Genomic DNA, 17,551 nt, shown 5'->3' on the forward strand with positions numbered 1-17,551 from the left:
GCTACGGAAATGGCCTCCGATTTCTCCCAGCCGCCGTTTGATTTGTCTCTAGGTGCCAGCTGGCTTTGTTTGCCTTCCCCCCCTGAAACGGGCGACAGAGACCTTTTTCCCGTCGTCAGACTGCGAAACTCTCCGGTACGGATGCGTGGAGATGGAACAAAAAAAAAAGAAGGGAGGAACAGATGAGACAAAACAAAAATGGAGTCGGCAAAATTTGAGAAAATTGCTTTGTCCCCCCATCTCCCAGACAGACACAAACAAAGTGACGCATGCAAACGCACCTACACTCACTGGGTTCTGACACAGCGCTGCGGAAACACAATACGGGGGCGGAATCAAATTGTTTCACTTCCTGGGCGTCTGAATGCAGGTATCAGTGACAAGCAGCCACACACAAACACACTTCAGCTGTTTGTTTGTCCTGATGCAAAGCTCTTCGCGCCTCGTCCACGCCGAACATGAGCAGAAACGGCCGCCCGTCGCATCAAACCTCCAGGGACAGAGACAGGTTTTTGATTTCTAGCAGGGTCGGAAACAGTAAAAAACAGTCAAAGCTGCTTCTGCCTGCACCTACGGAAGAGGATTAGGGCCACAAGAACAGAAAAAAAGAATTAAGATTTTTTTTTTTTTTCCAAGTTTCAAATTCGGGAAAAATGTTGAAATTTCGAGAATAAAGTTGACGTAAAAAAGACAAAATGTTGTGAATAAAATTGGAATTTTGCAGTTAATCTTAACGTGAAGTAAGTCAAAATGTCGAGAATAAAGTCGAAAGGAGAGTACTTCAGTTTTCAGCAGTTGACTTTTAACTGTGGGTAACTGGGTTAATCCACTATCCATACAGTCTACTTGCCAATTTCCACTTTACTTACGCCGACTTTATTCTCCAAATTTTGACTTTATTCACGAAATTTCATATTTTTTGTGTTGACTTTATTCACAAAATGTCATCTTTTTTACTGTGACTCTTTAATGAAATGATCACTTTATTCACGACATTTCAATTTAAAACTCGAAATGAAAACTTTAATAAAAATATTTTTCTCTCTTCTTATGGCCCTAATCTTCTTGTCTTTGGCACTTTTTAAAAAAGTAGGTGGACAGACGTCTTCGTCCGTCCACCTACTTTTGACACACTACACTTTTGATCCATTTTTTTGTTTCTTCCAGCGCTCGGAGAAAAACGCAACGCCGCTACGGCCGAGAACAACGCCTCGTCGGTGTTTCAAAGTGCAGCGAGTGCTTGTGCAACTTCCCGCAGAGGAGAAGCGGCGCTTCAAGAAAAGAGGTCCTTGAATCGAACATGGGAGAAAACACGTTCGTCTTCAGGAAGAAAAAACAAACAAAAAAAAGCCCCAACAACTCTTGTTTGTCCTTTCATCGCTCTCCAAAGCGGCTTAACGACGTGCGGAGAGACGGCGAAACCTTTCAGAACTAAAGACACTATTTCCATTGTAGCGGCACAAAGCCTGGAAGCAGAGCGGGCCAACTTCCCACATGGCGCTCGACACGATTGTGCGGAGAGGATTGTCACTCTCCCCCTTCGTCCCCGCCCCCGCCCCTCACTGTCTCACCCCTCATTCACTTTTTACCCTTCCCCCTGGAGCTTTAATCCTGCACAGAGCGCATGTGCCTGGAGAGCTAATGAGCTTACCTGTGTCTTTATTAAATTTCAACAGCTCCTGTTCAGGCTGTTTCCCAAGATAGATTTCCAATGAATATGACGTTCGGCAAAGCAGCTTTTCTACCTTTTTTTTCCCTCGCGAAACATGACAGCTCTCTTTTTTTTTCTCTCTCTTGCCAATGCAGCTGGCGTGGGGCGGGGGTAAAAAAACAAAACAAAGCAAAAGCGAGACAGAATCCTCGAGGATTCGAAGCACGCGGCGTATTAAACAACAGTGTGCCTCAAAAAACAAGACAAGACAAAAAAACAGCAGTCATTCAAGCGTTTCGGCTGACGTTCCACAGTTGGAAAGCGTCGTACAATCCCTCAGCAGCGGTCCGACTGACAAGTTCTGCCTCCAGGAGTTTTTTTGTAAGTTTCCTTAAATCCAGCATTCAGTCGGTTCCGGCGCATTTTCCCTCCCCGCGCTCCCTCAGGGCGGAGACAGGACTCATTGTCTGTTCCTACGTCGACGTCTCCGCGTTCACCCAAAAGTGCCGGAAATCAAGATTACGCACATTTGCTGCGTGGTTTCTTAAACACTGGGTGCGAAGTCCCATCAGACTGCAGGCGAATCAGATTCAAATCAGATTCCTTCTCAAATCTCACTTTTAGGGCTTACTGTTCACATTGTTTTTAGCAAGTGTCCAAATTGGATCTGGTTCTGTTCAGACTGTCTGGACTTGAGAATCTGGACGGGGTGAAAATCAGATTTTGGCTGGCAGTCTGAACGCAGCCGAAGAGGCCTGGCGCTCAAATCAGGGAAACAGGGAAACTGAGCCAACTATGGAGCCCAAAAACAGATATTGAGCATTTCTCAATCTCAGCCACATCCTCGCTGTTGTTGGCACATGTGAACAATCGTTGATCCCTCCAAGTCCTCTTAGGTGATCAGTATATGAATGATCAGCCAGTTTTCCAATTCAAACACATTTGTCAGAACAAAACATCACCTCACTCATCCCTTGCTCGCAGCTCGACAGGTGTAAAATGCAAGGGGTCCCAAAAAATTTGACATCATTTTGCAGGCCAATCATTTTGGCAACTGTTGTTGAAATAACCTCACATTTTCACAGAATGTATAGAAACAGAACAGGTTTTTATCTTTGTTCTGTTTTCAGGCTGAGTGCCGTTCACTCCGCAAAGTAACTTTGCGTCTTGGAGTTCTGACACGGCAGACCCAGTTGACATGTGCTGTGTTACAGGCGGTGCACATATTGAACACTTATGAAATTGGTCCCGTAATAAACTTATGATGTTAACTGTTACATTTTATTGAGCTAGAATTTTCAAGATAATTGCTTTTAAAATGATGTAAAAATTTCTTGGGACTCCCTGTACATCGAGATACCAATGAATTCTCGGCCGTCCGTTCTATATGTCACGCGCGAGGCAAAACTGTGAAGAGCTTGCAGCGCACCAGGAAAAATTAAATAGATAAATAACTTTTGCTGGTGATTTTCTGAATCCTAATTCCCCCGTCAAGCATCCTTCTGAGCCGACCTGGTGCACCGGCAAGTTTTTCACACGTTCGTCAAGTGGCTCCTCATCCGCCACTGTGGTGACCGAAGGCGTCAAGAGGTTCGCCGGCGGCGGCGGCGGCGGCCGTGTCGCCTGTTCACGCCTTTCAGGGGTTGACCCGCGGTTCACCGGTGGATGAAGGTACGAACGAGTGGCGAAATCAGTGGAGCCAGTGAAGGAGATTTGAGACGATTTGAGCGATTTCCAAGTTTGATGCACGCAGATGAAAAACCACAAAGCCTTTAACTAATGCCGTGTTGGAAGGACGAGCTCCGATCACACGTCACGTGGGCACATTCTCTACTCCCCCTTTGTGACTGGCAGCTGTGTTCACGCCAAGAACGCTCTGCTTAACCTAACGAGGCTCCACGGGATCCGGCCGCGTGTAGCCGCTCGTCGACGCCCACGGTCTTGTTTTTATTTTTTCCCCCGTTGAGCTCGGTGTCCTGCTGCAGGCGCTAATTGGATAAACGTCACACCAGGGCTGCACGATGTCACACAACTGGGTCTGTTATGTGGATTGAGTGAGCTGCTGCAGTTTCGGGAAAAGCAACAAGAAAGAGAACATGCACGCCCTTTAGAAATGGAAATAACTTTATCATTTTCAGTCTTGTTAATCGAACGTATGCACTCCAACGCTGCTAATTGCGTCATTTGAGACTCAGCCGAGGTTATTTAAGTGTGCTAAATGTGCTAAAAAACAAATAAATAACCTCTGACTTGACCTCACATCCAGTTGTGACCTTAACGGAACTGTGCACGTGCAGAAAGGAGTGTGTGGGTCAAATTTAGAGTCTTACTTATTTCTAATGCAGTACATTGCAAATGCACGGTGCGTCCAAAAACGTTGTCTCCACCACAGCACACAACCTGCAACGTCAACCCAGCCTAAATGTGTCCAAACCCTGCAAAAGTTCACAATGCAATCATCCAGTGCCTGTCCAGCCTGAAGACAGAGCAGTGCTGACGAGAACCTGCTGCTGCTGCTGCTGCTGCTGCTGCTGCTGCTGCGACACCCATCAGCAGGAACGTCTCTATCAGCGGGCCGGCAGCCAAATTTTCTCCCACTCATCATGAGCATGGGGAAGGGAAGCAAAGGAGAAGAGAGAGAGAGAAAGAGAGAGAGAGAGGGAGGGAGAGAGAAAGAGAGAGAGAGGGAGAGAGAGAGAGAGAGAGAGAAAGATGCAAAACTGAGCCTCCCTGACGGAGACCTGCTGTCAGGGAGTGTGAGTGACGGGCGTGATAAGGTCCATCATGCTCTTGTTATGAGGAACGGGGGCCAAATAAGGCAGCGGCGGACATGGTGTGGAATTAGCGGAGGCGGCGACGGAGGAAGCGGGTGGAGGAGAGCAGCGAGTGGGGGGAGGAGGGGCGAGTGAGGGCGGCGGACGGGGTGAAAAAAAATCAGGAAGAGCCGGAGGAAATGTCGCTGTCTGGCCCGACGCCAACGCTGCTGCCACGCGGCATCAGTGAAACTCTCTCAGTTCTCCAGTCAGCGAGTGGCACCATCGCATTAAATTTAATGCATGCACCTAAGAAGACTTGGAGGGATTATTAACGCGAGCCTACAGCTCAATCCGAGAAAAAAAAAAATCCAGCAAAAAAAAAAGATTATTCAAGCGAGCCTCGGTTACAGAAGCACATCTCGCGGCTCGGTCATCGGGCAGAGGGAAGAACGGATGTGAAAAAATGTCAAAAATGGAGATTATTATCTTTTTGTCTCATTTTCCGTCATCGAACCTGGATTGCAGGCCTGTCATGGAAATAAATTAGGTCAGAGCCCAATCCTGCACTGAAGTAAAACCTAATAGATTCCAGCAAGTGGGAGAAGAAATTGTGGTTTTAAACAGTGTGTAAACTCCATAGGAGCTTTGGGGAACTACGTTCGAATCCGACGCACTTCTTCACACTTCTTCAAGAGTTGGGTGTTTATTTGCAGCGGATGTGTGTGAAACGTCTGCGGCAGACACAGTGCATGTGGCGCGATAGTTAGCCAGAGCTCAGCCCATCAGTGTGAGCAGCTTCTTCTCCAGCCTCGACGTGGAATTGACATGAAATTAACGTGAAATTCCAGAGCAGTGAGCTCAGTGCATTCGGAGCAGGATGAATGACATCATATGAAACCTCGTCTTAACTGATTTGCTAAGTTGAATCAATCGTCAATAAGGGCCCATAACGCCACGCGTTGGGTTTCACTTAGGGATGCAAATTATCGATTCATTCGTTAATCGTTAGTTGATTGACCTTTTCGATCGATTAACGATTAATTGATAAGCAGCGATTTTTCCTGAGAACCTCAATAAATGTGTAAGGAACACATTATTTAACCCTTAAATAATGTTGAGGGTCCAATGTGACCCATTTCTACATTAGAGAACAGTAAAAACACCCTAAACATTGATCCTCGGACCTTAAGTTGACTTCTAATGGGTCACATTTCAACTTAAAAAAAAAGCCCTTTACAAGTAGCTCGTTCTAGGTATATTACGACCATCACAGTCTCTACAGGTGAATTGCTCTTTCATGCCACTACACTGTTATATCACAATTGATTGCAACTAATTTAATTTAATCGATTAATGTATTAATCGACAATTAATCAATAATCGATTAATTGTTAACATCCCTAGTATCGCTGTATTGCGTTGAGCTGTGTTTTCATTGTAGCGTTTGCATTTTTGAATGTGCGACAGTCGTCAAGCACTGACCCTGACTGTCTCCATGCTTCCTCCCTAACCGGAAATAAGTTTTCCAAGTTGCTCGGCCGCACCAAAAAGTGCAGCTGAAACTTTACAGGTGCTGTCAGAAACGACACTGTTAATTAGCGTACCTGTTGTCAAAGGCACAGGAGTCGATAGCTATTCCCCTTTAAGGTGTGAGCAGTGATGGACATTTTACTTCAGCAAATTGTTGAAAGACACAGAGGAAAAAAAAATTTGAGAAGACGCTTCCTGCGGGCTGATCTGCAGAACAGTGCGGCAGGACGGTGGCGGTCCGAGGGCGCGGCTTGATTTGAGCAGCTGCTCCTGTGCGGAGAGCTGCGGTAGGTGTCTCTGAAGTGAAAAAGAAAAGAAAAGAAAAGAAAAGAAAAGAAAAGAAAAGAAAAGAAAAAACAGAGGCTCCCTACATGCGGATTAGGTTTGTTGAATTCAAACAAAATGTCAACTCATAAAAGCCCAGCGACGGCGGATTTAATGAATAACAACGGGACGGGGGAACATCTGAAATTTCATTATCTTCTCATGTGTGTTTTTCTCCCCCTTTTCCGCTCGTTCCTGCTTCTGGAGCCGCGCCGCTGCGTCATTTCATGTTTCTCCGCACGCGAGCTCGGCGGAGACTTTTCTCCTCCCCGACGTGCGTCCTCGGAGACAAACACGGATCCCTCTGGAGGGAGAGATTGTTTTAAAGTCTCTGACTTGATGAAAAAACAAAATAGGAAAAAAAAAAAAAAAACCCTCCCGAAACCTTTTAAATATTTAAACGCTTTGTGCGGTGAAAGCGGTGAGAACTCCTGCTGCACTCGGAACCTCGGCGAGGGCGTGGATGATTCATCGGCGGGACGGACGCGGTCAAGCGGAGCGTGAGTGTGTGTGTGCGCGTGCGTGCCCACGTTGGGAGGATTTATGCGCGTTGGAACGCTTGTTTTCTCAAAAGCTCCATTTCTCCACGCCGTTAAACGGACCTCCCTGCCGGTGAGGGATGAGAACATTAGGCCCCCCCCAACCAAGCCGCCTCCTGCTCGCTCGGGCCCTCTGAGCTGTAACGTTTCGCGTCCTTATAAAGCTTCTGCTGACACTCCCGATGCATCATGGGAGGTGCTGCGTGCGGGGGCTGCCGAGGCCAGGTTTCGGGCGACGCCTCCATTTACGAACGGCGCAGCTCAGTGTTCCGACAACATGCTGACGACGGTGGGAGGATGCCCCCCCCCCTCCCTCCTCCTCCTTTTATTGCCATGATTTTTCACCCCTCCACCTCACCCTCCAACATCATCAAAAGACCTGCAGAGGCTAAGAGGAGCTCGGCGTCTACAGAAGGCATGATGATTTGGCGCCAGTTGCTATTTATTGACAAAAAAACCCTGATATATCACCAATTGTAAAATTCAGTAGCGGGCCATGCATTTCACGCCTAGGCCATCAATATTTTGTTTCTATGTCTTTAAACATCTGCCTAAGGACGATGGATTAAAATGAGCCTTCATGCTAACTCTGGCATATTTACATTGATGCATTTGCTGACATTTCAAATAATAATAATAATTGCGGGGAGGCTATTTATTTATTTATTTATTTATTTATTTCGATTTCTCCGATGCTGCTTGGCGGCGTCGCTGGTCTCGCAAGCTTCGCCGTCGACGCCTCGAGGCCTCGCAGACTAAACAAACCCGCCTTTAAACGGCAGCACAGTCGGCTCCCACTCCGGCTCCCGTCGCCTTACCTCGCCTCCGCACCGTCTCCCCGGCGCATTGACGGGAGCTGCTTTCTTTCCTTCTTTCTTTTTTTTTTTTTTTTTTTTCCACGTCACGTGCACCCTTTCTCGCGCACGCCGGGACCCCGCGGAGCTTCAGTCAATTTTTCGAGGCTTTAGTCAAAGCGTCAAAGGACAGAAGTATTTCACCGTTGAATGGGAGGATTTCCAAAGACCGCGCAGCCGAGTTCTTAACAAGTGGAGTCCTTGAGGGTGGGCGAGAGCAAACACCAGCGTCGGTGGGGAAATAAGCAAGAGGCACCAGAGTGGTGGTGGTGGTGGAGGTGCAGGTGGCCCGCTGCCATGATCAGGGCTGTGCACTCAACCATCCATAAACTCCCATACACTCTACAGCAGCGTTTCTCAACTGGTGGGTCGCGACCCAAAAATGGGTCATGGAGCTGTTTTGATTGGGTCGCAATTATTTCAATAATTTATTGACTAGACATGATAGATTGTGGGCCAGCGCTTTTAATTTTCTGGATTTAATTTGGGTCAGACTTGATGATAAGGAAAAAAAAATATGGGTCCTGAGACTCCACCAGTTGAGGACCGCTGATCCACAGGTCAAGGTGCTGTTTTTCATTCTGCCCCTCACCAGCGGGTGCGTGAACTCGGGTGCGTGGTCGTTCTTGTCTGCGATGGTGATGGTGGCCGTCGCCGTTCCGGTCAGGCCCACTTCGCTTCCCGCCATGTCCTTGGCCACGATTTCCAGCTCATAAGTGGTGGTCGGCAGCGTCTGGAAGACACCAAATAGGGATGAATGGATCAGTGGAAAATAAATGGTGATAAAAGCGGCAAATTTGTTTTGAGTTGAGCAGGAGCCGCGGAGGAATAATGGAAAAGACTTGGAGCAGGAGAACCTTTGACAGGAGGAGGCTGTGGACAGAATGTGTACACAGAAGACGAGAAGGGAAAGGGTGGAGAGGGGGGTCAGTCAAAGAAACGCTCTCACACTTTCAGTCAATGAATGAAGTCGCCGCCGCATCAAGGAAAAGTCCCGCTCATGACGGCGGTCGGAGGGGAGAGTTCGCGTCATCAGTGATTCTGCAATAATCTATTTAAGCGGCGAAACGCAGGAAAATCAATATTAGCAGGAATGATTAGTCATGTTGGCGTTTAAATTAATCTAGCAAAAGGCTAACACTCATCGCGGCGGTTAACACCACCGCAGGACTCTCCCACAAAGCCTGAAAGCTCCTCTAACAGTCCACTGGAGGATTAAATGAACCAATAAATTAAGAGGGTAAAGTCTGGGCGGCAAAAATTTGCATAATGTTTAAAAGCTCACGTCCGCGTGGCCGCGTATAAACTTCCCGCTACGGCAGCTAAAGGTTGGAACTCCACATTTTTAAATCCATAGACGTGAGAGTCGACCAGCTGCTGAGAGACGGAGACAAAAGGCTCCCAAAGCTGTTCGCAGCCGGATCAAAGCCACAGAGTTTCAAACTTTTTGGGGCTTTTTCGCTCATCCTGTTTCAAAATCCCCCCCCCAGCGGGCTCAGAGCCGCTGTTTTCACCCATTCCCCATGATGCTCCGGGGCACTGGAGATCATGGATTTTGGGCCAAAACCACTTCCTCAACACTCGCATCCGCAGGATGGAAGCCAGAGCGATCCTTCCCGGGCCGGCACCCAATTTTACACACTAAAACCCTTCCGGTCACTTGTTGCGTTATTATTATTTCTCACTGATTAAATGGGGAATTGCAGGGAATTACACAGTCGGCCCATTCATGCTTTACGGCGCCGACGGATGATGCCACCGATGAGAATCCGTCCTCGATTACAGAGTCAATTTCCTGTATCACAGATCTCGGAATTAGATATGAAATTCATTTACTCAGCTGCCAGCATCTGTAATCCAGATCAGAATTAGAGAAACACAGCTCAATAAACACCGAGGGGACGGCAATCCTAATGATCACAGCGGCACAATCATTTTCTGAGTCATAATTCACGCATAATAGAAATGTTGACTCTGGAGTATAAACAACAGGAGAGTGTCGGCTCGTCGCAGGCAGCGTTTATTTATCCGCTGCAGAGTTCTCCCTCTGCTGGGAGCGCTAACTGTAGCACGCTCCATAAACTCCATCCATCTGTCTGGCGAGAGAAAGCTGCCGCGACTCTCCCCCGCACTGACGGATGCACCTCGCAGTGCACGTGCTACTCCGACCCCCCCCGGTTGCAAGCAGAGCGTAACGCACACCGTTAGCCACGGTTTGAGACATACAAGGACGTACAAACAAAGTAATTCTCTGCACCCGTCAATGCGTCGGACATAAAAACAAATTTTGAGAGTTTTCAAACAAGATGTGCGTTGACAGGTAGCATAAAATAGTGTATTTCTGATAGGATGGCAGCCCACGAGCGCTTGGCTGCTGTATCGCTGAGGTCTCAAGTGTGAAATGTTACTTCTTGAATCAACCTTGAGACTGTAATAGGCAGCATACTAAGCTCCTTGGCAATCGTGGCTAAAACGTTTAGCTTGTTGGCTTCTATAAAGCCTTATTACGAAGAACGTTGCATTAGAAGATTTATGGATCCAAAAGAAATAAATAAATAAAAATACAGTAACTATGCAGTGTCTTCATATGGCTGTCTTCAACACTTTTCTTAACAGTAGAGAAGTAGTGCAGTCAAAAGTGCAACATTTATCTTTAAGATTCTTGCCAGGCTTGACTTTTGAGATTTCCAGAGCTTATTTGCAAAATATGATATTCCAATTAAATTGATTAGAAATGTTTTTGTTCGTTTTGTTTATCATTTTTGCATCTTAGCTTACGTCCCATATCACTGAGCCAATACACAGGTTCGGGTCTTCCTAGACAGGGTTGTGTTCCTACATACCAGTCAGAAGTCAACCAGTAAAACTGGTTGATGCAACAGCTTATCTCAAGCGCTCAAGTGTCGTGAACTGCAAACAATCCGACATTTACGCCCAACATACTGTAGCGCTTGAACATGGCAAACCTTAATATCGTGCAAAGTAGTTTTTCCTGCCATGACCTGATATGTCACACTGAGCATCAGCGGCTGCTGTCAGGGTGTTCTTCTTTAACCTGGTCACACAGACGGAGCCGCAATCGTTCTAATTAAGAGTCAATCGGCGGGAGATCAAACTATCGCGGCGAGACGCTTCGGGGCCCCCTGCTGGAGCGGAGGTACGGTTCACCCGTTCACCCACCAGGGGCGCAAAGCACCAAGTGGGACGAGGTCAGAGCCACGACTTTAAAGAAAACTAAGAACCGCGTTTCGCCCGTCGTCGATTCGAAAAAGCCACTAGGCAGGGGGGGAATATTTAAAAAAAAAAAAAGAAGAAAAAAGAAAAACGGAAATGACTTCCCAACCAGGCAGCTGCTCCTTGGGAAAGCGCGCAAAGGGCGAGACAATAAACAGGTGTTTCTATCACCAGTCGCTCTCGCACAGCGGCTGACAGGATCGTCCCACTCAAGCGGCTCCCGCTCCATCAAGCAACCGTCGCACTGGCAGATGGTGCTCGGCGGACCTGCGGCTTTATTAAACCTGTGCACACGCCATCATGCATGAACGCAAACACATGCCGGGCTCAGACCCACGCGTGTGCTCTCGCACACGCACACACAAACCTGGCCACGGGAAGGAAAAAAAAAAAAAAAAACAACCTAACCACAACAACAACAACCCACTCGCAGTCACACTCTTGCCCTCCAGCTGGAGACGATAGGGGCTCTGGGAACGCGGCGGTCCCGGCGGATTCTAAACACATTGAGCGTGGCCTCCTCTGGCGACTGACAACGTCTTAATGAGCGTTTCCCGCCTAGCAACTCAATTATAAACTCCCTGCAAGTACCTGGCCGAGAGGAAAAAGACGTTACAATTCATCTGGGCGAGAGTCGCAGCTGCGGGGAATTTCTTCCAGGGGAAGGAGACGGGGGGTAGGGATTAATTGCAAAAAAAAAAAAACTTTATGGTTTGGTCAACTGGAAAAACATGCACGTCGGTGCTGGTTTCCACTCTGGGCTGCAGCGGCTGTCACACCCGACTCACTGCCACCAGTTACAAGATTTCTGTATCTGTGTTTTTTCAGTTCGATGTGATTAATTCACAGTTAATCGCTTAAAATCTTCCAAAGCCGGTGCATAATGAAGTGGCTCTGATGAACAGACTGACAGAAGGAATCGCCTTTTACATTTCTTTGTTATACTCCACTTGTTTGAGTCGCAATATGAAAAGTAGACTAGTGGCGAGAACGTCTGGATCGCGATGCCGGTCGCGTATGAACAGCCAGAATCTGTCTCTTTCTATAGTCATGTGAGTGATTTGTTTTCCGACTAGATAGTTGAGCCAAGTTGGGTCTGAAGGATGTTTATCTTCACGTATTCAGTACGGAGCTCGACAACTTTTAAAGTTCCTGAACCTGCACGGACAAGGAGCTCAGTTCGGACGCTCCCTCCCTGCTAAAAACTTTCTAAACCGTGTTGAATTTTTAAGTGCGCGATCCAGCCACTTTTGCTATTGTAGAGCAATGCCAAGCGCATGAGTAATATTATTAAAGCTCAACTCTCCAGGTTAAACAGGAGTTTCCATTCCCAGGGCAAAAAAAGCGATATATATATATATATACTTTTTTTTTAAGCTGCAAAACACACAAAAAAAGGTGTCAGAACGAAAGAAATTGCCACATCCACTTGAAGTACTGTTCTCCGCCTGACGTGTTGAATAATTTCCTTTGTAATAACTAAGTGGGAGGAATACTGGGAAGCCGCGCGCGCTTTTACTGAGCGATTGTGCAAGCCGATTTGAAAGCGAACAAAGAGCTAATGAAGTTGAGCGTACCTAATGATATGACGGGCCTTGTGTCGGAGATATTGGATGGAGAAATGACATTTCAGACCTCCACATTCTGCCCTGAAAGGATTTCATCAAAGCCCTCTTTGAGTGAGGGGCCTGATTCCCGGCAAATGGTGTGGAGGAAGGCGGGGGACGGCGGAGAGAGAAAGGGATCAGCGTGGGGGAGCTAAATGGGGGAGGGGGGGGGGGGGTGCATTAAATCTGTGAATAGGTGTGATATTATAATCAAATTGGCAGCGGGCTCTTTGTTCTCTCCGGCTGCCTGCCGGTGCCGACTCTCGGGGACACTGACCGCTCATCCGACCTCTTTTTTTTCAAACGCTCTGACTTCGTGAGAGTTACAGAGGAGCTTATAGCCAAGACGATCCAAACTGACATGTCCAAAGAAAAAAAAAACGAAAAGAAGAAAAAAAGAAAGATAATAACTGTCTAATCTCCTCTGCCTTGCTCACGACATCTACATGACGAGATTTTGCTTCTGAATTATGTTCTTTTTTTCCCGCCCTTTTACAAAAATGGAAGCACCTTCGAGATCTGCGGAAGCAGTAAATGGATTCAGATGGGAGCTTCTGCAGAAAGACGGTGTTAGTTTTTTATTTTATTTTTTTTTATCAGAACTGGGAATCAATTTCACTTTAAAGCGGGAGAAATAAAGTTACCGAACGCTTTGTTTCTTTTTCTCCGAGACGGTTTTGGTAAAAGCCCGCAGTGCCTCATCCCCGGCGTTGCCCTTCACACCAAGAGAAGCCGACCCCCTGAGCTGTTCAATTTGACTTCTGCTTCAAAATAAGACTTGGATTGTCCACTTATAGTCCAAGTGTTGTTTTTAATTGGATCATTAACAGGTGCATGTGTCCAAGTACAGCAGTCTACAAAATAAAAGTTTGTTTTTTGTGTTTTTTCTTTTCTTTCACTCCTCAATTTGAGCAGCGTGCACACCGCTACAATAAACGGGAGGCTTTTGGGACTCTGAGCGGTGTTTTCCGCGAGTTGCGTCTCTCTCTGTACGCAAATGCACTCAAAAGCTTACGCTCACGGATTGGCAAACGGAGGGTGCTTGTTTGAACAAAATGCGACGAAACAAGTACCTGCGCCGCTGATTTGGCTTTTAATGACACGCACCGAGGTTCCATCGCACAGTCGGCATGGTGGTGCTGGAGCTGATGCAAATTTGGCTCTGCTACCCATCTTTATTTAGTGCTAACAAAAGGGGTGTGTTGTCATCGCTGGAACACAAAGCTTTCTGTGGTAAAACAGGATTGAGGATGAGTCTCTGTTCTTGGAGAATGAGGTGGATGCATTTTCTGTCTAAGTGCGCACTCAAGAGGGAAGTTAGCGCATTTAGACGTGGCTAAAGACGACTTGCTGGAGTTCAACGCGAGCCTCAGAATGAGCAAGAGAGAGAGCATTTAACAAACAGTTAATCAACTGTGACTTTCAGGACATCACAACCATCTAGGATTATTGGGAGCGGTCCCAAAAAAAGAAAATTTGTCATAATTGGCAGCTGTCTGTGGGAAAATGCCTTGTTCGCATCAGGGGTCAGAGGTCACAATGGGCAGAGTGGCTGGAAACCATAGAAGGGAAACTGGCAAAAACCAAGATCTTCTTCAGAAGAGCTTCTCTCAGCGTCCAACCTTGAAGGAGATTCCATTAGCCACTCGGTAGGAGTGGAACAACGTGCCTAATAAAGTGGCCGGCGAGTCAACAGTCATTTCCTTTGTCATTATCACATCCTAGAAAAAAAAAAAAAAAAAAAAAAAAAAAAAAATCTAACTTTCTCCCTCAAACATGTGAAGCCCCCGTCTCACCTCACAGGTTCCCCCGGCAGCCTCGCCCTCTATGCACCTCTGTAGGCATATGATTAATCACTTTGACAGAAGTTAATTACTGGCATGATGGCGTCCGTGCGAGGCTCTTATCTGGGCCATTGCGACCAGCGCGAGCGATCTATCTCTTTCACCATCAAGCGGCTCGAGTGCTGTCAGGAAAAAACAGCCGGGGTTGGAGTGCGACGCACGCCGCGTCCCTCCGCGCTGACCGCTCAGCACAATTCAACAGTTGGTAAAAGAGCGTGCATTTATTCATTGGCAACACTGTAGCCGCACTGTATCACTTAAATAAACACGGCGACGCGCCGCTGAGCATACAAATGCCACATCTGGAGCAGCGGCTGGACTTATTATTCCGACTTTGGCTCCCTCGGTTCACCTCATTGCATACAAATATGAAATCGGGCCGGAAGGAAGTTGAACACACACACACACGGCCGATTTTCACACTTTCACAAAGACGCACTCGGCCAAGCAGGTGAAGAAGAAAAAAGGTGGCATCGGAGTGCGCAGGCAGGAGTGGACAGCCAGCGCGAGATATAAATAAAAGATGGCAGATCAACGCGCGGAAGTGAGTTTTGTTGCCGTAACCTTCAAAAAAACACGCACAAGGAAACAAACACTTGTACGAAAGAGGATTAGAGTCACAAGAGGAGATTTTTATTTAAGTTTTCATTTCGAGTTGTAAGTTGAAATTTCAAAGGGTTATGGTTAAAGTAAAAAATTTGTTTGAAAATAAACGTAAAAAAGACAACATTTTGTGAGTAATGTAGACTTTTCATGACTTAAGTTGACGCAAATAAAGTGGGAATTTTGTGAATAAAGTGGAAATTTCGAGATTGATGATATGGAGGGTGGATTAACCCAGTTACCCACAGTTAAAAGTGAACTGCCGAAAACGGGTGTATCCCACAAGGTTCAACCACAGTAATCAGGAAACTGGCGAAAACAGAAGCGTGCCGTTCGACTTTATTCTCGAAATTTCGACTTTAATCTCAAAATTTCAAATTTATTCTCGAATCGGAAGCTTGGGAAAAAAAAATAATCTATCTTAATTTTTGTTCTCGTCTTGTGGCCCTCATCCTCTTCCGTACACTTGTGATTCAGGATGCAGCTCTGATTTAACTCGCACTGACACGAGCAGGTCCGTGTCCCTTAATTCCGCCAGGAGGTTGGCGTCGCTGACTCTGCTAATTCAGATTGGAATGTGACATTTAGCTCTCGCACTCTGGGCCGCGGGTCCGTGAATCAGGAGCGAGTCCTGGCCTTGCGCTCTGATTGAATATGTGCACATCACCCGCGGGGGATGAATCCTGCGACAAGGACCGCAAAGTTTATCAGCAGCGGTTTTAATTTAAATCCTCACACATTTACATTTTTTTTTCTTTAACCCGGGCGACAGAATGAATGTCACACCTGAATTGTCCAAAATTAATATAGTTCATGTTAAAGTGCTTCCTTCAGAAAAAGGTCTGGTTTTTCTGAGAAAAAAAATATAGTTTTTTTTTTTTTTTCATAAATATGCAAATGTAAAATAAATTAAAAAATACTGTGCAGCAACAATTAAATGAGAGGAAGAGGGCAGCGGGAACAAATCCTAGAGCTGCTGCTCGACTTGTCCAGCCGTCACTGAGCGACCGCAGGAAATGAAAAGACTTCGGGAAAGTTCAAGATGAACTTTTTTTTCTTCTTGTGCTGCTCAGGTGCTATATAGATTGATAAACAAACACAACACGCCGTTCTCATGCCATCGACAGTTTCAAATTATCAGCGTCTCGTCAAATAGTTTCGAAACGTTGTATTGGTTGAATTAAATCTATATGTGGAAGTTAATACATCTGTACATAGCTGAATATAATAAACCTGAAGCCCGGGAATCAACCTAAATACTTGTGGCAGACAGTGCTGAGGAAAAAAAAAGAAAAGAAAAACATGCTGCTCAAGGTTTGCATATTATTGAAGTCATATTTGTGTGACTTATTATGTGTTAGATATTTATTAGAAACTCCTGTCTCAACCTTGATGAATCATTTTCTTTTCTTTTTTTAATTAATTCTTCAAAGCTAAATAACAAGCAACCCTCCAAGAAACACACGACTCGAGATGCTGACCCGCACCGCTTCAGTCTGACGTTGCTGATTAGAGAAACAGAAGATTATCCTTTGCAGTATTTGACTCTTTTAGTGATGCTTTTTTTTTTTTTTAATCTGATTTTCTTTTATTTATTTATTTTAACCAAAATGTCCTTGTTTTCAATCCAATAAATTGCCGCACTCCAGCCATTCAAACCAACTCTGCATACAGCCGCGAATCACAGGCAAGCGCTTGAAAAAGCGGCAACTTAACGAGCCTCTGTGAGAGGATTACGGCGGCGCCCGTCTCACTTACGGCGGCGCCGCTCCGTAAACAAGCGCCTTTTCTTCCATAGATTTGACAAGTATGAGCGTCGGGCTCGGCCGGCAAACCCGGCTCGCCTGCGCCGGGGAGCGAAATGAATACGACTCGAGCGGAGACGCGAGGCTCAAAACAGAGAGCAATTCAACGCGCATTCAAGTGAAACAAGTCTCAATTTTCCCCTCGTGGCTGAGGCTCAAAGGACTCTCAGTCGTCTCGCACCCTCCCTCACCTCCCCCTCCGCCCCCGCCGGTCCGCCATCTTCCGCCGTCGCCGCCTGGTTCAGCTTTTTGTTCCGATAACCTGCGAGTTTCAGATCTCCCGCCCGCCGCGAGAGCAGCGTGAAATCGTCGAGGCGCGCGTTGTGAAATGCTCATAAGGAATTCTTTGAGGCGCCGACGATTCTTCTTTCAATTTTCTTCTACGTTTGCTTGTCAGGGCAATTTTATAAAACACGTTTTTCTTTTTGAAAAAAGCACACTGTCCACGTTAATACGAGATGCAAACAATTGTGGAGATGGAAGAAAATAGCAAAGAATCACACACAGCTACGGCTAGAGTTCGTAACCGTCCCTTAAAATACCGAATCGTCCCGTATTTGACTGAGAACCTGCACAGACACAGTGAGAAGATGCAAACTCCACAGAGAAAAGGCACTGGGCCTGGGATTCGAACTCGCAACTGTCTTGCTGCGAGGCAACAGCGCTAACCACTGCAGCACCGTGTACGCAAAACAATGGTGACCACAAAAATGTTGCTGACAATATAAGCAATATTGCCGGGATGCGGCCATTTCCATCTGTATTCCTAGTTTAAGATTCCTTTTTTTGGGGGGCGGGGGGGGT

The 17,551-nt window shown here is 46.5% G+C and overlaps 1 protein-coding gene across 1 annotated transcript in view; it reads right to left on the reverse strand.

Moving 5' to 3' along the window:
* The window catches only part of cdh13 (cadherin 13, H-cadherin (heart)), a 278,759-nt gene that overhangs the window by 59,135 nt on the left and 202,073 nt on the right, over window positions 1-17,551 (reverse strand). The window contains exon 9 of the mRNA XM_076019216.1: window positions 8,247-8,387. Coding sequence (XP_075875331.1) covers window positions 8,247-8,387 — 141 coding nt within the window. The remainder of the gene's footprint in view (window positions 1-8,246; window positions 8,388-17,551) is intronic.

Source organism: Nelusetta ayraudi, unplaced genomic scaffold, assembly GCF_046127955.1.
Source record: "Nelusetta ayraudi isolate G7.1 ecotype Tasmania unplaced genomic scaffold, CSIRO-AGI_Nayr_v1 ptg000009l, whole genome shotgun sequence".
NCBI classification, from domain to species: domain Eukaryota; kingdom Metazoa; phylum Chordata; class Actinopteri; order Tetraodontiformes; family Monacanthidae; genus Nelusetta; species Nelusetta ayraudi.